Raw genomic sequence first — 27,366 nt, forward strand, 5'->3', positions numbered from 1 at the left:
CTCACTCTCTTGTTTCTTCCTTCAGAAAGTACCCCTGCTTGCAAGCCACATCTACCAGCAGATGGAGATCTAGGAAGAAAAGGGAATACTGAGTAAATATTCGTCCTTGTATATGTTTCACTTGGCAGCATACATAGCGGTTGTACTTCTATCAGATACTATATAATATGGCCTGAAAGGCAGACTATAACTTGAGAATTTGAGGCCTACTGTTTAAAGAATAGGAATTATTGTAATTTTTCAAAACTTTAAATATAAAAGAACAACAAAACAAATTATAAGAAAAGTGCTCCCATTCTTCAAGATATATTAATTATATGTGCATTCACTACCATGGATACCAACTGCTAAACATTAATTACTATAAAACCCTGGCAGTATCTACAGCAGTGCCCATTCTGCTTGTGACATGCACCTTCATTTATCCATAAAAGGTACAATTGCCTCAAAGTACGGCATAGCTGGTGCCAAGATCCTAGAGAAAACCCGTGGTGTCACAGAAAGGACAAACAAGAGATTCCTTTTTGAAAATTACCTTGATCCACGGCAAAATGGAGATACTTCCAATGTATGGCCAGATCTTGCAGGTCAAGAAAGTGAATAAGTACCCTGAGAAGTTCACAACAGCACTACCGCAGCAAATGTCACCCACGTGAACTTTAATCTCTAAACAGACACATTCACATCTTAGGAAAAGATCTCCAGCCCTTGTTCTTTTTCTATACTACAAAGTTCCTGCCCAATAGGCACCAGTTCTGCACTTTCTGACGTTCGCCTCCTGCCAAAGCAGACTCTGTTGGGAACAAATCTTGAAAATGCATTGGGATGGAGAAATGAGGGGACTAGTAACAACAGGACTCTGAATTCTGTAAAGTTAGGAGACAGGGTGTAACATCCACTCATCCAAAACAGCAGACTGCCAGGACAGGTAATTTGAAGGTCCTTCACTGAATATATAATGAAGTAAAGGTAACGGCAACTGAGCTAGAGCAAGAAGCTGCAGTTCAAACCCCTGAGAGCAACTTCACTTTGGGCTTCAGACTGGAGATGCTGAGGAGTTCAGGGTCAGGCCTGTCCCCACGTTAACTCTTAACACCTTCATAGGAGATCTCACTGTGACCTACTAGGAAAACTAAATGAACAGTAAAATTATTTTTTGCTGGAAGGTGCAGGAAATAGTTCAAGTGAACATATGATAGCATGGGAGACCTTGCCTGAACGAAGATTTGCCTGTAGCAATTGCACCTATAAATCTATTTACCTTGGAGTGAATGAGAGGGAATGCATAGTGACACAACTGTAGTGGCATGGGAGTGGGTGGTAAATGTCTAGGGCACCTTGCAGCATGATAAGGATGGATTCATCTGAGTCAGTAGCATCTCAGCATTATGTCTGTGTTTTTGTAGCAAAAAAAGTTAGAGGAAGTTGCCACATTATTTGAAAGACTAGATGACTCACAAAAAATATATGGCCAGCCATTGAGAAAGAAAGCTTTTTCCTTAATGTACCAGTATGCTTAAATGCTTAAATCCAGAAGTAAGAAATTCCACCTGCTCCACTCTGAGATCCCTATTTCCAGAAAGAAGGGCTGCAAACAAGAATTTCTCCGATCAGAATCTGGTCCTTCTTATGTACTCTTTTAGAAGAGGAAGCACAAACCACAGATCTTAGGTCCAGTACAGCTATATTCACTAGCTGAGTGTACCTGTGGAGTACAATGCAGAGGAGATGGGGAAGGATACGTGAAGAATTTAGAGTTCCTATCAATCATTCGTGAAGTCCAAAAGGACTCCTGTTGCAAGTGTGGATGGTGCCAACACAACGAGAAAGATTTGTTCCAAAAATCCCATTTTATAGATGAGCTTAACTAGAAAGTAGCAGAGAAAGAAGATGCATCATCAGCACCTTCAAATCTATGTCCTAAGAAAGAGCCTGGGGCTGAAAAAAGCGGTCCCTAAAAGGTGAACTATCCCTCACACCTCAATGTGATAAACATGCCAGGAACTAGAGAGCCATACCCACCGTCTCTCAAGAAAAAGAGTGCGAAGAGAACAGATAACACAGCCTATACTCATTTGCAATGATGTATCTTAGTGCTAAATTAAGTTCTGCACCCTCTGTTGCAGCCTCTGACTCCGGGGAGGACTCACAAATAGTTGTCCTTCTGCTGCTACCAAAGAAAACGGGGTCCCTCTGCCAAATTGTCAGGTACAAAGACAATTAGTGCATAAGGAGTAAAGATACAGTTAAAGCAAACACTTGCATTCAAAACAAACAAAAAGGAGGGTTCTTCACCCACTGTGTGATTAACCCTTGTTAATGACATTAACTTACAAAAAACACAGTGGATGCTAAATGTTTGCATGGCTTCAAAAAGTGACTAGAAAAATTAGTTGAAGAAAAGTTTACTGAAGCCTTTTCTACTTAATAGTACAAAAATGCCAAAGATACTGTTGGAGACAGGACAACGGACTAGAGAGACCTTTCTTCTTGACCCTGGTTGGCAGGATGTTCTTAAAACTGGTAAACTAGAATTTAGCTGAGAACGTTGGTTAAATATATTGTTTTTCATTTGAAGAAAACAGATAACCTATTTCAGTGATTTATGGTGCTGCAGAGATGGGCTGGCAGGTATGGAGGGAAATCCTGGAGACTCTGTTTTAGTAAAACGATGGTTGTCTTTCTTGCTACAGAATAGCTACAAAATGCAAAGAAATCCGGTCCAGCTCTTCACAGGAAAGTAAGGCCTTCTCCAGAAGGGAGGGGCTGATTCTTGGCCCATTTATACAGATTATCATCTTGGTTTCGGCCCAGAGCTGCTCCCAGTCACAGGAGTGACTTTTCCTTCCATCTTCATTGCAGTGGCCTTTGGTACCACATTACGTTGGCTCTCGCTGTGTGGTGTCTAGAACTTGGTGTCACCACATAACAAAGAAAAGTGAATCGTGTCAACAGCCTACTGAAATAGATGGAACAAAAGCCTTCTCTGTAGCAGGATATGTATCCAAGTGCAAGCTCAGGAAACTTGCAAATGAGCGCCCAAATGAAAAGAGGAAGACGGACAGGACTCAATCGCATTCAGAGGATAAGCTGTGAAGAAATACCTGGAAATTGTCATCATGCAACATTTTAGCACAGAAAGATTAAGGAAGAAGTTGTTTCGAAAGAGTCCCAGAGGAAAGGAGGTACTGACAGACAAAAAGGTAGTGAGAGCAACAGAAGTCAGCTTCTATTTAAACCTGTCTGCTTCAGGCTTGCAGTTGAAATGCAGGAGACGGGCTATGCCAGCTTCGAGGCTTGTGTCATGTGCCCAATTTATTTTGGGCCAACTTGAGCCTGATCATGTTTGGCTCAGGTGGGCTGTCTCTCTCTACCCTTTACATGTACACCAAGCCTAAAAGGTACAACAGTGGAAACGCAGACCTGGATGACTATCACATTTCCCAGAGAGTAGACTCTATGCTAATTGTTGTTAATTAGCATTAGCGTAACAGTGTTTCATCTCTGTGGAACAATCCCGTGGAAATGCTTTCCAAAATGTTCCTGTACGTAACTTTACAACTGGCATATTAAGCAAATGTTTTGCTTTAGATATGAAAGCGGAGAAGTATGCTAATTATCCATGGTACTAGGAAGTAATTGAACAAGAACTCTCAATTCTGTGTTTTAAACAAAATCCTGTCTTCTTTCAAGATGGCATCCAACCTGTTTTCTCAGCCTCCTGACAAAAAGACTTTATTCCTTACTTAAATATTTGAAACTGATGTGCGTTATGAGCTGAATTATTAACTAGCATCATTATCTGGAATCTAGAAACCACCCTTTGAAGTGAGCAACAGCTCTTCAAACTCTACAATCAGCTCTTTGATGAACAGCTGTAAGGGAAATAGCTTCTTAGGAGACTTCCAGGCTGCAATAACTTTTCCTCTAGAATGGATCCAAAGTACTCTTTGTGTCCTCTTACGTGTCTCTAATCTGTGGACATTTAGGTTTTTCCTTTAGTTACTAGATTCGTGAATTGTTTGGCCTCAGATGTTCTGCTGCTTGTTTTCCTCATGTTTCAGCGTACATATCAGCAGACTGGTACAAAATTTATTTAGTGATCTGAGACAAAAAGTTTGGACTTCTACACTAACTTCATCAGTTTGGTGGGTTTTTTCCCTGTTACTTCAATAGTCACCTCATTACTCAGTGTTTCCTTCACAGCACTGTCACCCTCCAGCAAACATATCTATGGACTTCATCTCAATATTGTGACATCCAGGTTTCTGACACAACTCCCAGAACTTCAGGCTTTACTTACTGGTATAATTTATACCCTTTTCGACATAAGAGTAATTAGCGCAAGCATATCTATAGAAGCGTGTTGCTAAGTACACTAAGAGGTTGTACAAGTATAATATTTTAAATGAAGGTACAGTGAAGTACTTACACTGCAGACAATAACTAAACTATTCTGAACTCCCCTTTCTGTAATAGTTTCAGAGTAGCTGTCTCAGTAATCTCTAAAAAAAATGTAGAATCTCTTCTTACCAGGGGACTTGCCCTTGTGTGAACTCTCTCTTTTCCTGCATCTAGGTTTTACAGATGAATCTGCCTCTTCTACAGATTTGTTCACAGGCTCAGTTCCTGAAGTGAATTGTCTCTCTTCTGTCTCTGACATACTGGATTCACATTTAACACTAGTATTCTCCTTAAAAAAAAAACACACAAAAAAAGAAATAAAACCAAAGATCACTCAATATTTTCTTGTAATCACTTTAGGGACAAAATAATAACTATTCTTCTCCACTCCAAAAGGACATCTAACAAGTGTTGAACACTGCCTAGATGGTTTACATAGTAAGTGTTTTTAACTCAGAATTAAGGTTGCCAAATTGAAACTCAAGCTCTTACAAAATGTCATATTAAGCAAAACACAAAATCAGAAAACTAGAATATACAAAGTTAGGGTACATGTCCTCACAGTCTGAACCTTGCCCTCAGTTATCAAACTAGCTATAAGAAATAAGCTAGAAGAAATCCAGGTGCACTCATTGTTACCAACACGTGTATTAGTAATGACACATCTAGCTCAAACAACTTGACAGAGCTGTGTGATGCAAAACTACACATGCGAGCCACACATTTCTGGTTGGGAATCTCACCCCACCCCATCCAATTGTTAAGGCATTAAATTATAATGTGTTGCTTGCTTTTTGGAGCCCTCTGCTGCTGCTCCATATGTATTTTGCAGGCAACCATTTACTGAACTGGTATATTTCCATGATCATGTGGCAAAAATCTGTAGGTTTAAAAAAAAAAAAAAAAAAAAAAAAAAAGCCAACCAACCAAGTTATGTTTCTATTCCACTGAGGAAGTAAAGGCCCAGAGTTAAGCACTTGGAGTTTACCTTGAGACAGAAGTTCTCACTATCACCTGTTCTAGAGTATTCATCTCCTCTGCAAATATCCTATCAATCAATATCCTAAAGATGAATGATCGTTCAAAGCCTGCAACGTTTCCTTCTATTAAGGAAAAAAAACCTTTTTAAAACTGGTATGTGTGAGTTTACAGAGGACAAAAGGTCATCACACTTGGTAATAAGATATTAGTAATTCCAAAAATCACACTCTCCACTTTGAGTCTGTCGTACTCAATGTTAAATACATAAAAGGCAATGTGTATGCATATTAATAGAAATACATATACATTCTTTGTCAAAGTTATATAATAATATTCAAAAAGGCCTGTGAGAATACAGTAACTGAATACTCCCGGGAGAGCTAGTTCCCCCCAACATGCCTCCTGCACTTGCTAGATACCCACTTCACAGTAGTATTTGTTCTTTGAAACATGTTGTCTGTACGTATTGCATTAGTACTATTAACAAGGCCATGCGAAAACCATTTGGCTAGCAATGCCTTTTGTCCAACATCTGAACCACAACTCCTTCCTAGGCATAAAAACAAAGAGCAGGAAGGAGGACTGTAGTTCACTACCCTCACCAGCTAGAATCCAAATTTCATGACTTATGATCTAAACCTCTCCACTCCTGGTGACATTTACATAATAATAAGTTCTAGAAAAATGAGTAAGCAGTCTTAACCAACTAGTGAGAGAAGGGAAGATTTCTCAAGTAAGCATCCTAATTTGCATACTCCACAGGACAACTGTTCTAGAAACAATTCTACAAATTTCATTATTTAAAAAAAGAGAAAAACAGATACACTATGAATATGAACTGAAGAGCAGTATCAGACAGGGGATGTAGAAATCAAACTGCATTGTTTGATAAACAAAAACAAATGCATATTGGGATATTGATTACTAAGAAATTATTACTAGCCCACATGCTGAAAGAAGTCTAGACACTCTGACTAGCAGTTCTTCTACAAAGGACCTGGGGATGCTGCAGTGGCCAGTAAGGCTAACGACACCTTGGGCTGCACGGGGATGAGCATGGCCAGGAAACTGAGGGAATTTAATTTCCCCCTCACTGGTGAACCTGTACTTGCAATGCTGTGTCCAATTTTAAGCCTTACAGTTGTGTGTGTGGAAGCTGAAGAGCGATGATACTGCACAGTACCCCTTTCAGATTCCTTTTTATCACTGTGTTTATAGGATCTTACACACCAACTCTTTAGTAATCTAATATAAAAAAGGCAATAATAAGATTTTCATCCTAATAGCATCAGCCTAGCCCACACAAATCTGGTTCCCAAGTTATCTCTTTTTTTTATTGTTTGTTTTTTTAAGTGAACATGCTTCTGACCATGGATTTACCGCATCTGTGGACAGACTCTTCACTCAGGCCTAGCACTCCGGCAATTTCAGAGTCCCAAACGTTGTTTGGCGGATAATCAAACAAAGCTACTAAAGCTGATGGATGTAAAAGTTTTGCCTCTTCACTTCAATTATTGAAAAATGCCAAATCTGCTGCGTCTCACTGGTTACATGACTTACGAGACAGCGACTGGACTATACCTATACCCGGCTGGAATCATGATGAGAAGCTAAGGTACTAAAATTAACAGCTCACATGAATGGGGTTTGCTGGATTACCTTCACCAAAGCAAGCAAGAGTTTCAACCTTCAGACAGGTATACTGACAAGGAGACTGAAAAAAATAGGAGGCAAATTCCTCTTGATCAAGCATTACAGAAATGTTGTATTTCGACTTTAGGAAGAAAATAAAATATTTCTTATGAGTAGGAGTGGAATAAAGTATGCCCACTAAAGGCCAAAATCTGCAAAAGTCTAGGACAGGAATTCACTGAGGCTGAGGACAACGCTGGATCTGAACTATTGAATGTACTCATCCTTTTTATGTAAAGAATTGCTCTTTAATTTGCTATCTTTTAGGAAATCAGGAAAGCAGAATAAAGCAGGTTTCTACTAAACTGTTAGTTCTATGAGGAGGACAGTTCAAGGCTCAATAGCTGTCACAGGAGCAATTAAATGCTAGGAAATACTGTGAAAGAAATAGAGAACAAAACAGCAAACATCTTTGTGCCACTGTAAAAATGGATAGTTCTCCCACAACTTCAATGCCCTCTTCGTTTCAAAAAAGTATGTAGTAGAAATGGAAAAAGTTGAGAACAAACCCAAAGCTAACCAGAGCTGCGGAGCAGCTGCCATGCAGAGGAAACTACAGCAGAACTGTATAGTCGGGGAAAAAGACTACTGCGGAGGCTGTGATAAGGGATCTGTAAAATCACAAGTGACATGCCGTAAGCGGCCAGGGATGACAGTTGAATGTCTCTTCCGAGACAGAAACCAGGAAGCATCACATGAAGCTAGGAACAGCCTTGCTGAAAAGGAACAAAAGGAAGCTCTTCGTGCAATAGATCGTCAGCAAAGTATCTGCTTGGTCAAAGGAAACTGTACGCTAAAATTGACGTAGTTTCAAGGACTGACTTCGGTCCACAGAAGAGAAACCTAAGGTTAAGTATAGGGTATCATTCCAAGTCCTCAAGTTGAGAGTAGTTGGAAAGTATAGGAGGAATGCCCTGTTCTACTTGCATGCCTTGTTCTTCCCTACGTATCAGATTACAGCTGTTGTCTTCAGACTTGACACTGGGCAAGACAGACCTTTGATCTGACCCAGCAGAGCTGTTTTGATGTTCTTGTATTAACACTGGAGGAATTTGTTCCTCCTCTGCTCCTACAGAGAGGAATAAAACTCTCTTCTGTGCATGGCCACTATTCTGTCGTAAGCTTGCTCTGAATTACATGGCACTGACAGCTACTGAAAGCCTCAGAAGGCTTCCAGATTCAAGGATAAGGAAGATGGCAAACTATGTAGGAGCCTGATGGGAGTACAAGCACAGAAGCCTTCTCTGGAGAGTTCTGCACCTGCCATGATCCCAGGCTTTGGAAACACCACTAGACAGAGGCAGCTGGAGGGTTAAGTTAACCTTGCCTCTCTTGAGTTTGGGAAAAAGAGACTAGTAAGAAAAAGAATATTTCTAACAAAAAGAGGGAATCTGTCAAACAAAAGGCCTAATGTCCCTGAATTCCTCTTCAACACAGAATAAGCCCCAGTTATTTAACCAGTTAACGTCCAGATAAACAGACCAGGACCAACATCGGGATTCTCACCAATTACGCAAGTAATAGGGCCTCAAAACCGGAACGCCTCTCCCCCCCAACAACTCCATGGTTCACACACTTAATCCCTCAGTTCTTAACAAGGGAGTTTGGACCACAAACTCCAAAGGCCTTCAACAATGGAAAAATACACTGCTAAAAACGCACTTCAAAAGTTGTCAAAACTGACAATGTTTAAAGTGCAGACAACACTTAAGATGATGAGTGGACACTCATTAAGGAGTACTGCCAACTCTACAAGCACTAGCACAAGGACATGCCCTTCTCTACACAGTACTGAGCAGAACAGTCTAGTCAGAGACTTGATCAGAATATACATCTCTTTCTATAAAGATACCCAAGAGGAAGATGACTAAGAACTATCAAGTTTGCACCAGCTGAGGATTTGCAAGCTATAAACTGTACTGAAGGCATCAAGATACTGATAGCACAATGCAACAGGAGCTTCAACACATACACAGAAATGAAATTTTGAGTGCCTACATGCAAGGTAGGTCTCATGCAGCAGAAACAGATGCAGTCAATCTCTTGCTTTTACTTTGTTTTCAGAACAAAAAAGGTAGAGCATGCATTTGGTGCCTTAACAGAGTACCATCTAGAATGCCCCTCACTGCACACGAGACTTACAGTTTTGTATACAGGGAAGACCAGGCACAGGTAAACCAAAGCACAATTACAACTTGTCGGACACCACAAAGTATAAACAAATGAAGATGCTTTATACCATTCAAATGTCAATAAATTATACTTTCCACAGAAAACAGAAACTTAATAACTTTATCAGAAACAATGTAACCATTTATCTAAATTTTAAACAAAAATCTTTGCCTTCAGTGGCAATTCTCACCTGTTATTACCTAAAAAAGCTCCCCCTTTCATCACCATGAATACACCTGCACTATGTATTTTTCCCATGCAAATGAGCTCCCTAACTTGGCCAACACAGGCTAACACATCTCATGCTCATTAACGTGGGATACTTTTTCGTTCCCTCTTCTTTTTTAAATCTTGCTTTACCAAGCAAACCCTTCACTGTCCACTAAAAGCTTAATTAAAGAAGCCTTTAGTTCTTAAGCAGGCAAGAATATTAGAAAGCTATCAGTCCAAACCCTAGCATTACTATCAAATAAAGTTATCTCAGAAAAAGATGTTGTTTTATCTCCCTTTACCCCTTACCTGCTCTGGACTGAACGATCCTTCCTGAACAAACATTACAGAGGATTGAGTCAGGCAGTGATCTGGTTGTTCTCTCTGTTTTTCACGTGCTTCCTGTGTGGTCACAGATTCTTGCACTATTTCAGCAGCAGCACTTTCTACAGACGCAGTGGTATGGGTAGCACAAAGAAATTCAGAAGGCTGTGATGGAGAACAGGTTACTGCTTGATCTGCTCCCATCACAAATGATGTGTCTGAAGCTACAGGAGTAAGAGGTTCCAGCTGGCTTTCCTCAGTTGAAGAAGGTGTATCACTATTCTCACTATTAACCAGCAGTGGTTGACCTCTGTTAGACTGAGGGGTTGAACACTGGCTCTCCACAGGTTCCACTTTCACCATTTCAGCTTTGGGTGATGAACGCATCTCATCAACAATCTGAAACACAGCTTCAAGATTTATTTCTGTCTTCTTGTTTTCATCAGACGTATTACGTGGCCAGTTAGAGGGCAGAAGTTCAGCTGCATAAGGTGACTGCATTGGAGGACTCTGGGAGAAACAAAATACAGTGAACTTTTATATCAAAAAATTACAATGACAGGATGCGTATTGGTTCTGCAAGGCGTTGGAAATGAACCTGAGCCATCAACTGAAGTGTTTGTTTATCCAAAAGCTTGAAAGATTGTCTGTTATTTTCAGTTTAAACAGCAGGTTTAATTAAAAAAAAAAAGGCTACTACTTTGTCTTGTTTTTCATTAACCACCTTACTCCTGGCACGCTTGCTTTCTTCTGTTCACTGTCTATCCTGGAGAGAAGGTTAGTTACCAGTACCTGTGTACTCCTTCAGATGCATTGTCTGCATACCCTTTGCATTGCAGGTGTAAGTATACCCAAGCATTCAAACCAGAGACTTCTAGTCTTAGTAGGACCTGTGGGGGTACATTAGAAGCACCCCCTTCACCTGGCACATATGTGATAGAAAATGATAACGCAAATCTACCTGCCTTCAGTTCTTCTAAAACTCAAGCATTCCTGTTGTGTATAAAAACAGTGCAAACCACAAGATTTTTAAGCAAGAGAAAAAGGCACATATGCTGTAAATGTGCATATGGACAACACAACTTGAGGAGCTCACAGTTACTTACCAATAACATCTTTTTCCTCTTCAAGTGATTGTCCATATACGCATCCACACAAGGGTTGATTCCCAGGGATGCTCCAGTCCCAAAATGAACGGGAGTTCAGATACCTATGAAAACAAATACTGTAGAACTGCCCTGTCTGTCACAGCCTCACATCTGGACACTCCTGTCACGACACAGTGTCCCACAAATGCACAACTCAAAGTCTACATAAATCTCTATAAAAGCCCTATAGATCTTCAGGTCAGAAACACTTCTTGGAGAACCTGTAGAGGCTGCCTTTGCCATCACAGAGCTGGTCTGAACGCTACTAAAAGATTTCACTGTAACGACATCACAAGATGAGAGGACACAGTTAGCAATCCAATGATATTTTTTTTAGCAGAATTCATATAAATCAAAGAACATTTAGAGCAGAAAGAAGACAATGAAGAGTTTTTCAAAAGCAGCAAGTCCTACCCAAGTAAAATGATAAATCACATTTTAACAGCCAGTGTCTGTACTGCTATTTCTTCTGTAGATGACTCAGAGTTAAAGGACACTGGAAGCATAATTTCTTCTGACAAATAGGAGTCATATAATGATGCTGAACAGAAACGCAGGTACATTTAAAATACAATCTTATTTTAGAAGAGATCTAGTATGAAGGATTAGTCCTTAGTGCCTGATTATCCTCAGACCTTCTAGCTGAGATAATGGGTTAATAAAAAGCTACTTCCGTAGATGAATAAATTAGAGACCAGGAAGCCACAGGATCACCTACTAGGAAAGCCATATCAGATCAAATGCCAGAGAAGGACTTGGTCTCTTAGCAGCATGAACATCTGAAGTCCCTGAAGGATGTACCACAAAGAGATGAGATCCCTTCCTCTGGGTGTATGAAGTCAAGTCCTGTTGTGGATTCATGTAGATGTGCCAGTCTGCAGATAGCCATAAACTGTGGAGGGGGGTGGGGAAGGGAGGGGAAGATAAAACCTGGAATTTGAGAAATTTAGGTTAAGCAAAGTCTTTTCATTACAGGCAAGCCACCTTTTTATTTTTATGATACAGGTTTAAACATAGTTCCTTTCATTTAATATTTTTTTCAGTTGTATTTTTTAAACTGTTATCAAGGTGTTACATTTCTGTTGCATTGCTTGTTTATTGTCTTAAGTAGCCAGGATTTTAAGTAAGATCTGGGTTACAAAGTCAACTGTCCAGGGATGAGATCATCCCTGCCAAAAACCAACCAACCAACCACCCACCCACACTGCAACTTTTTCTGCCTCTTCTTAGGGTACCTCAGCTTGAAGCTGTTCTAACACATATCATCTTCTTGGATGCACTATAGGATCTCATACGCATTTCCAATAGGAGAAAGTGCCCACACAAAGATACGATTTAAATCCTTTTAGTTTCTCTAGAGAAGATATGACAGACAAGGATGGGAGGGAGGCAGCAATGAAACAATGAAAAGTGATAAAAGATTGAGAAGTCAGGACTCAAAAGACTAATAGTTTGCTGGTCATTTGAGCTCAAGAGGAAAAATGGTCTAATTTAGCAAAAGTGAAAGGGAAGATGGGCATTTCACTTACAAGATTAGCATAGTGTACGCAGGAAGTAAAGCACAATCACACCTTTTCAGGGACTGCTAGGACTGAAACAATCTGGCTTGAGTGCTTGGGCAATTATTCAGAAGTAGTTCAGATTCAATCTCATTTTGAAATAACATGGCTGATTGTCATTCTTACTACAAATAAAAGCAAACTACTCAGAACTGCTTTTAAGGTCAGGAAAGTCTCTTCTTTTTTCTCCCACATTTATTTCTTCCATTTCCAGTTACCTCTTGCTTCAGTTCCACAACAAAATACTGACAGCTTAATAACAATGCTAACAGCAACAACCAAATAGCAGAGCTGCTAGTTAAAAAAAAAAAAAAAAAGGAAAAAAGAAAAAAAAAATCACTAAAATCCAATATGTAGCCTTGGTTCACACCTACGATAAAGCAGCAGGGAAATACTGCACTAACGGTTGTGAGTTGCCAGAACTGCTGTTGCAGAAGATAGCAGTAGTTTTCTCTCACAAGACTCATTCCTATCCAAGGATACTGATTCATCACACTGATCCACACCCCACTTCAGGAGAACCCAAATGAAAAAGAGTATGAAGCTGTACCTGAGCTCCCAGTTTTGTAAGCAATTGTGATGAGAGTGTAATACAAATCTCTGAAACCTTGATTTCAGAAACCTGACAAGACATACACCCTCATCAGCCGTTCCACGCGGTAATTCTCTGTAGCTTTTTCTGGAGAGCAAACCGCAGGCAGACAGACATTTACTTACTGGCCTTGTCTGCCCATGTCCCAGTTGGGGTCACCTAACACTTTCAGCAGGTCAGGCATGTACTGTACAAGCCCAGCAGCTGGCCTCCAAGCCCCAAGAAACTGTACCTGTCTTAATCTCTCCTAAACTTAAAGTGATGCTCTCTGCAAGACTAAGGAGGGACTAGCACAAGGTTTAGGCTTTCTTGTCCAACGTCCCTGTTTTTCCTTCTGAGACCACAAAGCACTATCTGGATCCAACAGAAACAGGGCTGATAATCAGCTTGCTGACTGCCAGTGTGCTGATACGGCTTGCTGTCTTCTGGACTGGTCCAGCAGTTTTGTATAGACTTTGCCAGTAGTATCTAGTAGGCCAAAGCGTGATCAAACAGCCTAAAACGCCCTGCAAACCACCCTTCAGCAGCACTGCACTGAATTCCTGCAACTGGTGGAAGATATTGAGTGGAACAATACAATGCAAAAGTTCTATTTTTTGTAAAGAACGATAAAAATGCTTAGTCAGCCAGGGCTGATTAATTTTACTGCTTTTGAGGATTTGTGCAAGTGGTTACTGATGATCAATACACAAGCAGGGCGGGATGATCAATACTGTAGCTGGCTGCATCCCTCAGCAGAAGTTTGAGGAAGTATCTACCCCAGAGCACACGAAAGGTAAACTGATTATTCCCCACAGCGCAGTGAGAGCCACAGGCAAACCGCTGTCTTCTGTACCATCTGCGCAGCCCCTGTCACCTTGTTCCAGGAGAAATGATCTATGCTACACTACGACTCAGAAATCTCAGGAAGTCCTGTTGATCCTTTCTGTATGATATTTGTGTTACCCTGCTCAGTGACAGCCAGTTACTGACCTGGTAAAACTGATTTATGCCACTGCTTGCCTTTGGGCTGCTCACACAGAGGATTACCTTCCAGCAATCTCTGCCCAGATGCACCAGTAGCTTTTGACTGGGAGTTCCCTGGTTAGAGTTGTATTATCAAAGCATCCACTAGTAAGTGGCCTAAATCTCTTTTGACTCCACACACTGCCCATGGACTTTCTTCTCCAGACAACTGATTTTTACTAGACCCTTTGGACAGTGTATTTATATTATCTTTCAATCTAGCCACACCACCACCCTTGATGACTCCTTTGGAATGATTTGCTATCCCAAACATTGATCTCAGCCTTCTGAGATAAAAAATTATTTGATTGTAACTTCCCATCACTCAGACTGATCCTCATGTTCTGGATGAAAAAGAAGCTTGTGATGAAAGTAAGAGGACAAAGATGCACTGTGTGAAAAATAAATACCGCAGTATCAATGGCCAGTGGCTATTTATATCCTTACACCAACATGTTATGCTGGCCATAACCTGGCCATCTTGGATAAGCTTATATTAAAAAAAAAAAAAAAATCATGAATAAAAGACAAAGGTTGATATTTGCAAGACAGGAAACTGGATGATCAAGCTTGGGTAGGTCAACCCTTTTTCAACACACATAAGCATAACTTGCTTTGCTTGTCCTCTGTGAGGAAAAAAAAAAAGTGTATGCATTATGCTGTAATAGAAAAGGAAGCCCTTGCATTTTTACTTCAGATCTTTTGATATTTGATAAGCCAGGCCCTCCAAGTAAGGTGCAGTTTCCACTGGAATTATATAAAGCATTTACAGTAAGTACTGTAGTTATCTTTAGTAAGACATCTCTGAGGTGGGGCCAAATCCAAAAGTCACCTTAGTTTTTCTCATGCATCGAATGAAACTCAGGACTGCAGAATGCTGTCTGGGACAAAAAAGTGGAGCTGTTTCCCAGTATTTTCATAATATTAAAGAATCTCTTTTTGTCCAGGCAAGGACATTCTTCAAAGATAAACGTAGACTCGTTAACTAAAATGAATTCTGGTGAAGTCAAGCAAAAAACTTACACAGAAAAAAACACTCCACTGATGAGGACACCCACTATGCTGCTACCCTGAAACCTAACTTGAATTACAAAACTACCCATTTAATGTTCAGTGGTTCTTTGAAATAGATATTTGTAAACCTCATTACTTTCACTTTCTCAAGCAGATCAATTTTCAAATTTATATCCTTCACTCCAGAAGTCCACAAGCCTACAGTTCATTCCTACAGTCTCCTCCGCTTTCACCTGATTTCAGTATGCTACACTCACCTGGAGAAAGCTGCAGTGGGTGTACGTCGAAGCTGTAGGACTAGCACAGCCAGTCAGAGGATCTATGTGGGCAGCGGTGAACAACACTGCAGTGCAGCTGCAAGAATTCAAACACAGTTATCAGACTTCCAGAATTTGTCTTCGGTATGCAGAGTTCTATTGCCTACTTTGATTAAACATTTCAATAATCAGACAGTAAACTAAGTTCCAGAAATGTATTATTAACTCCCAAGTGATTTTACGACTGATTTCTTAATCTTAAAAAATATTTATTCTAATATATGTGTACATATATTAAAAATATATATTGTAAAATTGATATACACACACATGGATACTTCATAATCACAGTCTTTTGTATCTTAATATCACTGTTTTGATTTGGCTGCTTGACTTTCTCATCACAACATACCACAGAAAGTGGATTCACATAGGAAGAGCCTAGATGTTTATACACACACACAGACTGAAATTAAACAGTGATTTTATTCTAAAAAGCAACTTTGTAGATGAGGCAGTATTCTGCAGGTATTATTTTTTGGTAACAGGCAGAGATAATTTAAAAGTAAAGGTATTATTTGCAGGACAGATAATCTTTAAAATCTGCAATCATTCTGAGAGAGAGAGAAATCCTTGATGAAATCAAATTTAGTCCAATGTTCGTAATAAGTAAATGTAATAAGTATAACTTGAGATGGCGAATGGATCAGATCAATTTATTTGCAATGCCTGACATGGGATTTCACAGGAGACAGTTGCTACGATAACCAATATGGGTTTTTAATATCTATACCTATTGCCCTTTTTAATATGATGTTGCTGAATTTTTGTGCAGTTTGGAGCAACAAACACGGCAGCTAAACAACACAGAAAGAGCTAGTGGACATCCTTCTAAAGAAGCATGAGATATGTGTATGACTCGTGCTACTTCAAAAGCTAATTCTGAGCAACTTTTGTGATGAAATCTGGACATTTTTCAGAAGAACATTCTATGATCTGTGAACATATTACAATTCTGGATATTGCCAAAACCCTAAATGATATCTGGGTTTCACTCACTGGAAACTCCAAAGTATGCTTACAAACCCAGGAAAACTACCAAAGAAAACTTTTGAAGGGCTAGTGTAAAAACAATGCAACAGAGCAAGGACAAAGGAGAAATTTCTTGTAACCTGCTAGAGTGATTCTAAGGAAAAACAAACACGTATTACAAAGAACCTATTTTCTAAGAAAGGAAAAGGAAGGACCTGAAGGGAAAAAGTGCTTGTGAAATAGTAGGTAAGTGTAAAACATTAAGTCCAGATCATATGCTATAAAATGCTACAAGTAAAATATAAATGACAGTATTCTTACAGTTAGTAGAGCTTATAGCAAAGCAACTAATTAATGAAATGAATTATTATGTTTGTAAATCAAAGTGAGGAGAACAAAAATAACTGTGTAGAAGACTAGACTGATGACCGATTCTGAATGGTTCTGAAATGCAGAATGTTGCATAAAAAGAATGTTTTGCACTCACAAGAACTTTTTTTTTTGCCAGCTTATAGGCTATGGCAGTGACTGATCTAATAGCAAGAACAACTGGATCTATGGAAATATCATGGGAGACATGAACGTAGTCTTAACGGTAGTCAGCTAAGAAGCAAATCCACCGTAAGATGGAGGCCAGTTTGAGATAAGTACCACTCATCACCCATAGGCACAAAAGGAGAGTAACCACATATCCAAACAACTTTTTAAATAACACTGAAGAAAGCATTTACTGACGGGCAGTGTTATCAAAGGCGAAGGTGTCAATTCATTTATAATACTTCCAAGTCTTCAAATTGAATCAAGGTTCAACAAACATACCTTCTTCACTCACATGCTTTTGTCCTACCCTGTTAATTGGAGAGAAGAAATTTCTAAGCTCTTTTGTCTAAGATATAGTTAATCTAGTCATATCCAAAGACATTACCAGCTAAAGAACATTCTGTCACCGGCTGTTATGAAATAACTGACAGTGAACACGGATCTCCTTTGAATACTAAGGAGACAGGGATGAATGGCATCTTACGGAATAAATGAATATTTACTGAACAAATTAAGAAAAAGATACAGCCCCTTCCATCAAACAAGATGGATCAGCCTCAAAATAGATTTGGTTTCTGCCAAAAAAAAGAGACATACTTCTGCCCATACAAGCTACGGATGGAAAATTTCACACACTCTTTAGGACACAATATGGGGAATATGAACACTGATTTATGAAAATGGAATTGCTGTCAGCAAGGGCTATAACCAACCCAGCAACAGAGCCCTGAGAAGAAGCGGAGATCAATGAAGAGCACGGTTCATGGAACAAGGAAAGGACTGAACACTCTGCATCACAAATATTCTTGCACAGAAGTAGAATGACCATTTTTCAAACATACTGAAAATATCTTTGGATATCCAAAGAGGTTGCAAAGAAATCAGGCAAAGAAATCAATACTTTTAAAAGAAGTTATTTCGAAGTATGTTAACAAAAAATTTATAAGCAAATACAAGTTATAAATCTGACAGCCGAGTAAGAAAAATTAGAAGGAAATACAATGGAATAGAGAATTAGTTGACACTGGATAATGTATAATGGGGAGCAGTCAAGAAGACTTCTTTTTGTTTAAGAGAAGTCAGCCTTCATTGCCCTCTTGAAAGACCTCCAGTAGGTAAACAAACATGGATAACTGTCATCTTGCCGATATGATATATAGATTTCCAAAAAGCTTTTAACAAAGTCATCATCAGGAACTCTGATGAAAACTGAGCAACAACAGCACGAGAGGGAAGGCTGTACGTTTAAAAAATAATCTGTTTTAAAGATACAACACAGAAGATAGAAATAAATAGTCACTTTTCACAGGTAAGTGGGGTCGCCAGTGGAGGTCCCCAAGGACCTGCACTGGAACTCATGCTGCTCATCATTTTAATAAAGTACTTTAGAGTGAGTGAGCAGTGAGGTGATGCTTGCTGATAATACCAGGTTATTCCTGTCAGAAAAGAGCAGTCAGCTACAAAGATATGGAAAAAAAAAAACATTATGAGTTTCCCAAAGCCACCACCCACCAGACAAAGCTCTGCACTTAGGAAAAATAAACTAATTTCACACAGAAAATGATGGGTTCTTAGCTGTCAATCAAGATCTTGGTATTGTAGTAGATAGTTTCAGGAAGATATCAGCTTGACACTCAGCAGCTGTCAAAAAGACCTCCAAAGTCACAAATGAAACAATCAGATTGTTAGGAAATAGTACAAAAGGGAACAGAGAATGAAATAGGAACTCCACTGTATAAATCCATGATTCAGCCATACCTGGACCACCATGTATATTTTTGGACTCTACATCTCAATAAGACAATAACAGAACAGGTTACGGGGAAGGCAACATGGGTGATGCACAGAACACCTTCCTGAAGGAACAGCTAAGTGGGGCAGGACTCTCCATTCTAGAGAAAATGCAACTGAAGGAACTAAGACAGAAGTATTTAAAATCACAAACGGTGCAGTGAGCGGGATATGGATATAGACACATTCCCACAAAACCCAAATGGTGATTTAATGAATATGCAGTAGGGTCAAAAGAGACATGAAAAGGTGGGTCTTTGCACAAAACGCAATTAAGCTGTGAAATGAAGTCCTTGTCACAGATGATGTATATGCCACAAGTCTACATTGGTTGGGAGAAACAGACAAGTTCATGGAAGTGAAATCCACTGAGGGCTATTAAATACAACTCATGTTATGGTTTATTAATTTCCTGAGCCCACACCATTGGAGTATTTTGGAAAAGCATCAGTCCATGCTTGCTCTACTCCTGCACTCCTCCTTGGGCATTACCGTCAGAGGAAATGATGAGCTATATGGACATTTGGTCTGATCAAGGCTAGTATTCTTGCCTCCAAAGCAGAGAACTGTTCATTAGAGAATTATTGAGGCATTCACTAAATCCTGTTTTCTCAACACTGGAAAAATTGGATGAATTGTATAGAAATAAGCACGTGAAATTTAGCTGGAGGGATGACAATATTAACATCACATTCTTATATACATCTTCCTTCTCTTGAGACTATTATTTTGTGAGCTCTCAATGTTTCAATAGAGGAGAACAAATCAATCATAATCTTTGCTGAAGACATGAAGGTTACAGCTCTACCAGTAACCTAAATGCATCCAGATCCATTCTCTGGCACAGAGTCTGTTAATACTATTAAAATCTCTTACGCTTCCAAGTCAAAACAGCCACATCCAAACAGCCTGTCGGGTTGGTTCCAAGCCCACACCAACCGCTGAACTAAGCACAGCACTTCTGGGGGATAGTGCTAACCAGGCTAACGATCTAATGATAGAGCTGATCAAGACACCCAGGCACTTTTCCTGGCAAAGTCTAATACAGTAGCATAGACACGGACAGCTATGCTTGAGGTCAGCCATGGTTTTAGCAAAGATATATCTTGCCAAATGTATCTGAAAGTTAGAATCTAAATGTAAATAAAATCTAAGAACATTAAAAAAGCTCCATGCTTACAGTTCGATGTGTACACACTTGAACTTGTACATGTTCCAATACTACATGCAAGCTCAGGAAAGCTGAAAGCCCCAAAATAAATGCAAACCCAATGTGATCAGCAGCAGATCTTTTCCAAGCTTGAACAACCACCATAATTTCTCCAAAGATGTGTTGGAAACTGAAGGAACGCATGTATCATCTCTATGCATTCAAGATAGCAACAGATATTGATGAGTGTTATTATCAGCTCAGCTGGACCAAAGGGAATGAAACTGACACTCTCCAGCATCTTCCATTCTACTCGAGCATGCACTACATGGGAAATACCAAGGAAGAACCTTAAGACCATCCCTTTCAGTGTGAACTTACCATGTCAGGTCCAAAAGTTATGCCTAAGAGACGCTAGTTACTCATCAGACAACTGGGTCAACAGTACTCAAAGCTGTGTAGGAAATTCGGGAATGCAGCTGTGCCTGTTCCTGCCAGATCAATGAACGCATCGGAACGGGCCAGAGTACAAAAACTATGCAAGCTCTGATCCTTTACCAACCAAAAGACTGATGAAAATGAAGATGATACCCGAGGTCTCTTCAATATGGGAAAGTGGGAAAGACAACGTTGTTTGAACTTAAACATTTAGGTGGGATTAATTGCCTTACTGCTACGTAGACTCAGATGTCTAGCAGTTGTCAACTCTCTGCCCAGTCAATGAACAAATAGGCTCATCACAAAGAAATTAATTGTCTTCCAAAGGCATACGTCTAAGAAAGTTGGAATGACTCAGCCTCTGGGAGGTGCCTGTTTCTCTCTACTGACTATATATGTAATCTAGATGACAAGCCCAGGCATATACACCTAACTATTATACATTCAGATGAATCTTAAGCAAGATGAATCCTACAACTAGTTTTACAAGTGCATTACTAATGCATCTAATCTGCTTTTCTCAAGGGAAAATATGGTGCCATTCATGCTGTGTTAAAACAGATGTTTTCAGCTGCTTGTTTATTTTAAGGATCCCTTTTTGACCATGTGAATTTTAAGCCTTACATACAAAGAAAATTATTTATCTTAACAGAGGGTTAGTCAGAGTAACATGACTACTCCTAAGCTACCGCTCACCACAACGGTTATCATATGTAAAGGAACCCTACAGCCACAGATGTATTTGAGAGGCATGATTGGACTTGCAATGCCAGGTGGCACCAATAACTAACATTTCTCACATAGTCTCCTTGACTGATTTTTCATTATTAGGATACTCTCTGATAATAAAGCTTCACTGCATTTCTTTGATGCAATCCTACTACTATCAAAGGTTTTGCAGATAGTTGAAAGCAAACAGAACAAAATCCTTAAAACAATTATGGTTTAATGCTAGCGGGAAGAAAAGATCCAGATGAGCGTCTTTTATTTTACTGCCCTTTCAATAAGAATCATATTGAAAAACCAGGGAAATCTTTTCGTCACTGAAGTTAACAAACAAGTTTGAATATACATAAAAAGAAATATTTTGACAAAGTTCTACTTTGATTTAATTTAATGGGATTTAAAAAGTGAAATGAAGAGAGTCAAGAATAAGACTGAACATATACTCTTTAGTCCCCTCACTTATGAAATACATATTTTAAGATTAACCATCACTTTCCAAATAAGTGCTCTTATATAATATAATCTTGGTGCTGTGCTCTCAAGATGAAGGAAAGCACACTTTCTCACGTGGACATAGTAAGAAATAAGCTTTCAGCATTCTGTAGGTTATAGTATACAGAAGAAAGGATAGCAGAGACAAGAAGAGATACACAGGCACAGAAGTAAAAATACTGAGACAGTTCTAAGTGACAGTGAAAATTAAAAGATTTGTAATACTCTCTAGTGAAATGTCAAACTTATCTTCTCAGAAGTACTAACAAATTCATTGGAATTTTCAAAAGCCTCAGATTCCATAAGTTTCTCTATCTTAGTTTGAATTACACTGTAATTTTTGTTCCTTGAAAAATTTGGTATGCTTTCATCATGCTCTCCCCCCCACCTCCCATCCCGGAAGATTTTACCTGTACAACATAGCCAATTTATTCTTTAAACTTTTATAACTCCAGTGAGAGAGACTAGCATCATCCAGTTACAGAGATCTACATATTCATGTCTAAATCTATGCTAGTCTCCCTCAACTCCTCTACAGTCAGTACTGCAAAACAAGCACTTCCAGGACATGAGTAATCTCACCCCAAGACAAACTCTAAACCAAGCTATAAGAATCGCACCCCAGAGCTGCCCATTTCCTTCCCTTGACCATAGAAGAGGTCTGGGGGACTAGTTGAGATACAGACATCTAAAATTCAATATGATGAATTTCAGCCTGTGCTCTGTAACCGATAGAAACATGAAGTGAGGACCATCTCCCACCTTAAGCAGGTATTCTGCATGAGGCTTTGAGCAACCTGGTCTAGTGGAAGGTGTCCTTGCCCATGGCAGAGGGGGGGAACTAGATGATCTTTAAGGTCCCTTCCAACCCAAACCATTCTATGATTCTCAGGACACCCTGCTCCTGGGAGAAGACTTACTAGTTTGCAGCTGGTAATGCAGGCTCTAGCCACCGCAGTAATCTTTGTAAGTAGGTAATCTTTGTAAGTAGCACAGGGCAAGGAGCATATGGCAAAAGTTGCCTGTCTCTTAAACGTTTAAGAGTGTCCACAAGAAACGCCTAGCTCCTCAGAATCCTTCCTTGACAAAAATGATGTTATGGAAACTAGTGATTATTGTACGAAACGTTCTCAGCAGAGGTCTCAGAAGACACGCACAAAAGACGTGAAGATATCACTCTGTACTTGGAGAAAGCCACATGTAGAATTTCTAAACAGGGATCTTAGATCTTAGTGAAGGTGCAGCTGCCAAGGGAGGAATAGGCAGAAGGAAAGAACAATAACTGAGCTTTAGTTTGTTCAAGGACAGAGTCACTATGTTCTGAGTTTCAGAAGTTTTAGGGAAATTTAAAAAAAACAAAACAAAACACACCACCACCTCCAGAAAAATAACCTATCACGTGATTTTTCCAATTCAAGGTAAGGGCAAGGAAAAGAACAATAATTTGCTTCAACTTCCCTTCTGAAGAATAAAAACACTTAAGTGAGACTGAAAATTTTAGCAGAAACATTTTAGACAAAAGAAAGGGGTCAAGACTTCTGTACTTTCTAGTCTTCGGTGCATAAAAAAAAAACAACATAAAGAAGCTAAGCAAGGAAAAAAATAAGATATTAGAACAGTATGAGCAGAATGAAATATTCTACACAATGCTTTTGACTGATCTTTGACTTTAAAAACTTAACCTGAGAAAACATGAGACCAAGAACTAGTATACTACTTTTCAACAAGTTCTCACTGCTTTAGTATCATCGTCCTAGTTTTGCTTAATAAAAAAAAAATATGAAAGTTAGCCTAACACTGACTAGTTGTGGAAAAATGTTTTTCTCCTCGCCCTTTAACCTCAACAGAGAGGCTATGTGGAAAATCAGCAGGGAATGCTCAAAATCTGGAGGAACGACAGGAATACCAAACAGAAAATCTTTCTGCTTTAAAGGTCTCTCTTCCTTTTAGACTTTACACTTTCTATCTAATTCTCACTTGAGATGTACACATGACAGAGCATTATAGAAAAATATTTAAAACTATCACTTTTAAATATCTTTTTGAAAAGCAAGCACAGAAATTTTTTTCATACCTGTTGGATAGCAGGCTTGTGAGTACTGCATTGAAGATGCGTAGCTGCTGTATTTTGGAAGGGAAGTGGCAATGGTTTGAGACCCTTGCTGAAGCGGCAGAGGAGAGGCAACAGGCTGGAGCGTGTACGTGACCTCTGTTGGAAACCTTTGGAGTACCGGAAAGGCAACCCCTTTATCTGGAAAAGGTGGGGAAGCCTCATGCTTTGGAAGCAACCCAACAGAACCCTGCCATGTTCTGGAAGGAACTGGAGTCCAATCTAAACTTTTTGTCGGTAAAGTGCCGTGGTTCTGGGATGAGGTCGATATGTAGGAGTAAGGAAAGAAACTGTCTCGATGATAAGGTTGATGAAACTGTCCTACAGTCAGCAGTCCTGCAGTGGGTACAAAATAAAGTGAAACAAGTGTTAAGGAAAGGAGTTTTCACAGGCAATGAAAGGCAATATGAGGAGCCAAGGCTCTACAACATTACTGGGGAAGACTGCCTTTGCTCCAATATACTTAATCCAGAAACGGACTGTATTCTTCCAGCTGAACATACAGTAACTGCTGCAGTGGCATATTAGTGCAGTGCCAACGCACAGTTGTCTACGTAGCATTCCATCTCCTTAATCAGTATTCAGAAATGTGCTACAAATCAAAATGCATAGTAACTTACTAAACCAAAGTAATTTAGAAAGTACTGTGTGTTAAATCAGACAATACATTAAAAAAAAAAAACCAAAACCCCCGAGAAATCATAAAGCAAGACTTTACCAAACTCCAAAGCTGACAGCTCATAGGCAGCTAAGGGAAGGGCAATGTCAAAATCCTCCAAGTGACTTTGAAAGTACTTTATGACAAGTCATTTAATTTGTCAAGAAAAAAATTCAAAGCCAACTTTTTTCCAGTCAGCTCAACTAGTTCAGTTTAGACTAAAATATCCCAAACTTTGCCATTTTTTTATTTCCTAGATATTCCTTTTGTTCTTCTCTTAGTTTCCTCTCTTAGTCAGTTATTATTTCATGAAATGGTATATGCTCTTATACCATGACAGCTCGATTTCTATTAGAGGTTTTGGTGACTTTGTTGAAACACTGACAGTAACACCAAGAACGCCTATGCTCACTGAATTCCTAAAAGCACTACTGCATTTGTGACTTTTCCACAGTGTTGTATACAGCCACGCTAATTCTAAATTTCAGGATAGTTTACGTCAATAGGGTTTATCTAGAAGTCAGGCTTTCTCAGGCCTCTAGTTCCCAATTCACGCTCTAAAGGACTTTTTACAAAAATAGCCTCACATTTACCTCTTTCACTCCTCTGATGGGAACTAATTCAAGAAATGGGTTACATACAGTCATTATTCTGCAAGTTCATATTAAATCATTAAGAATCACTAAATAAATACCACTTGGCCCTGAAAATTTAGTAAGAGCTAATGTATAGGACTGTTTGTTTCCTGTTCAGTATTTTTACCATATATAAACAGAGAATGAACAGAGGGATGAGAATTCCTTTGTTTATATTTTACCTTTGGATAGGGAAATTAAGATTATCTAGTTTTAACACATAAACAAGACACCACAGGATGACAAGTTACAAAGCACCAGTTACTTTACAGGAATTGTTCCTGGATGTTTAACACAGAGTTACATGTTGCAAGACATTTGGAACAGACTGATACTTTGCAAACAAAAATATCTTTTATCTATCAAATTACCTCACATTTACGGCAAAGACATGCCCCTAAATAGTCCGTACAGAGTGCACGGTAAATTGTCAGCCTGTCAGAACTCGACTGCATGTAAAACCCAATGTTTTCCTTGTTCTTTCTCCTTCTAGAAACTGAGACTCCTAGAGCAAAAGCTCTCTAAAACTGCACCCATAAAAACAGAGGCCAAAAAAATTAAAAGGCTGCATCTTTCTTAGGATTTACTCCACCAATGGCCTGCATTACATCACTCAGACCAGATTTCATTGAAGAAGTCTGTAATGACTCATCTTAGTCTTAACAATGTTAACACCAAATCTTTAATTTAAATGCTTCCTAGCCTCCGTATTGAAGTAAGTTCATTCCCTTCTCAAATACTTCATTTTGTTTTCTTGGTATTACAGGTGTAGTTCCACTCACATCATAGAAAACACCACATGAATTAGATGACAGTTCCTGCTCTGAAACAGTAACCAAGAGTAAGGATCATGACATCCTACTCTGTTCTCAATGCGGGCTGGTGCTGCAGGAAGCAGTACCACCGCTTCTCCCCTTCTCCTGGTCGCACAGTCCTGCCACTTCTCCCGCATCGAGCCTTACAGCTCTGCACCCACATGGTGCATCACCCTGGCCCGAGAGCCAGCCGCAAACAGGCCGCTCGAGTCTTCTCCTCAGATCACTGTGCTGAACCAACACAGTTGCTGTATCAGCTGCAAGGAAGATGAGGCTAATGTGCGACCAAGGGAATGGGAAGTAGGACTGCTCTTCTGGTAGCAGCCCACAGTTCGATCGGACTAACAGCATTGCAAAACAAGATATTCACATCTTCCTTACGCAGCGTCAACTACAATACTCTCCTGCTTATACAGAATTTGTGGAATAATCCTCTGAGAGCTCCGACTTGTCTTGGAAAACTCAGATCCTCTCAAGGAGGGTTAGAAAGAAAGAAAACATGTTCTGACACTTTTCAAAAATATTTTTTTCTCTTCAGCTCTCACCTACTCATTCAATCCTCTTTAAAAGCTATCTAGCTTGTAATTCTTTTTCAGGAAACAACTGTCAGAAATCTTACTACCAGGTCTTTTCTCCTTTGCACAAAACTGACAGGATGCTCTAGTTGTTACTGCGCACAACCCATCGTTTCACACAGATTTAATGAGAGCTTATTGAGCATCCCTACTGATGGGCAAGGAGCAGTAATGCTCATCTGGTAGAGCTGTGCCAGCTCCACAGAGATGGGGTAAGGGTGTTCTTAGTGTAGTACACAACGGGGACTGTATTGTAGTCTACAGGCAGACTGAAACACGGATGTGAACCATGTCACCCATGCTTACTGGCAGCAGATCTACCTGCATGAAGAACAACTGTTATCCTACCCCGGGTGAACTGAGCGGCCACCAGCAAGGACAGGTAACTCCTTCAGCAGAGTCCCAGTTTTCAGACCCCGTGCCACCCAGTGCTTCTCAAACCCACCGCGACCCCGCATGGCCCGCCCCGCCTCACCGGGCCTGTCAGCCTTGCTGAGCGTCGAGGGTGGCAGCAGCGGGTCCATGTGCAGCGACGTGCCGAGCAGCCGCTGGAAGCGGTTGGGCGGGCGGCTGGTCACCTCCAGGCCAGCCGCCAGCTTCGCCTTGTTGGCGCTCGTCAGGCGCTTCAGGTGGACGAGGAGGTCAGGGCGGTCACGGCGAAAGTGGGGGCTGTGGAAGTGGTGCAGGAGCCCGGCAGAGCCGCCGTCATCGCCAGCCGCCGGGCCTGGCCCGGGCCCTGCCATGCCGCCCACCGGCCCCATCACCACCTTGCGGAAGCCGTAGAGGTTGAGCTGTCGGATGAAGCTGGTGAAGTTCTTGGTCTTGAAGAGGTCGGCGGCTCCCACCGCCCCATCGCCGGCCAGCCCCGCGGCCCGGCCCGGCGCCGCGCCCAGCAGCTCGCACTCGAAGAGCGGCTGGTCGATGAGCAGCCCCTCGCCGCGGGCGTCCCAGCGGATGGAGCGGAAGCGCGGGCTGTTCACCAGCCGCCACAGCTTGGCCGGGAAGTTGTTGGGGTTGATGGGGGCGGGCAGCCGCGGCTCCTCCAT

At 40.3% G+C, this 27,366-nt stretch overlaps 1 protein-coding gene across 1 annotated transcript; it reads right to left on the reverse strand.

Moving 5' to 3' along the window:
• Positions 1–27,366, reverse strand: HSF5 (heat shock transcription factor 5). The gene is given in 7 exon segments (XM_050909135.1): positions 1–69; positions 4,534–4,693; positions 9,769–10,293; positions 15,359–15,432; positions 15,435–15,455; positions 23,602–23,973; positions 26,796–27,366. Coding segments are annotated over 7 exon segments (1,791 nt in total). The 3' UTR covers position 1.

The sequence above is a fragment of the Gymnogyps californianus genome, chromosome 20 (genome assembly GCF_018139145.2).
Source record: "Gymnogyps californianus isolate 813 chromosome 20, ASM1813914v2, whole genome shotgun sequence".
Taxonomy (NCBI): Eukaryota; Metazoa; Chordata; class Aves; order Accipitriformes; family Cathartidae; genus Gymnogyps; species Gymnogyps californianus.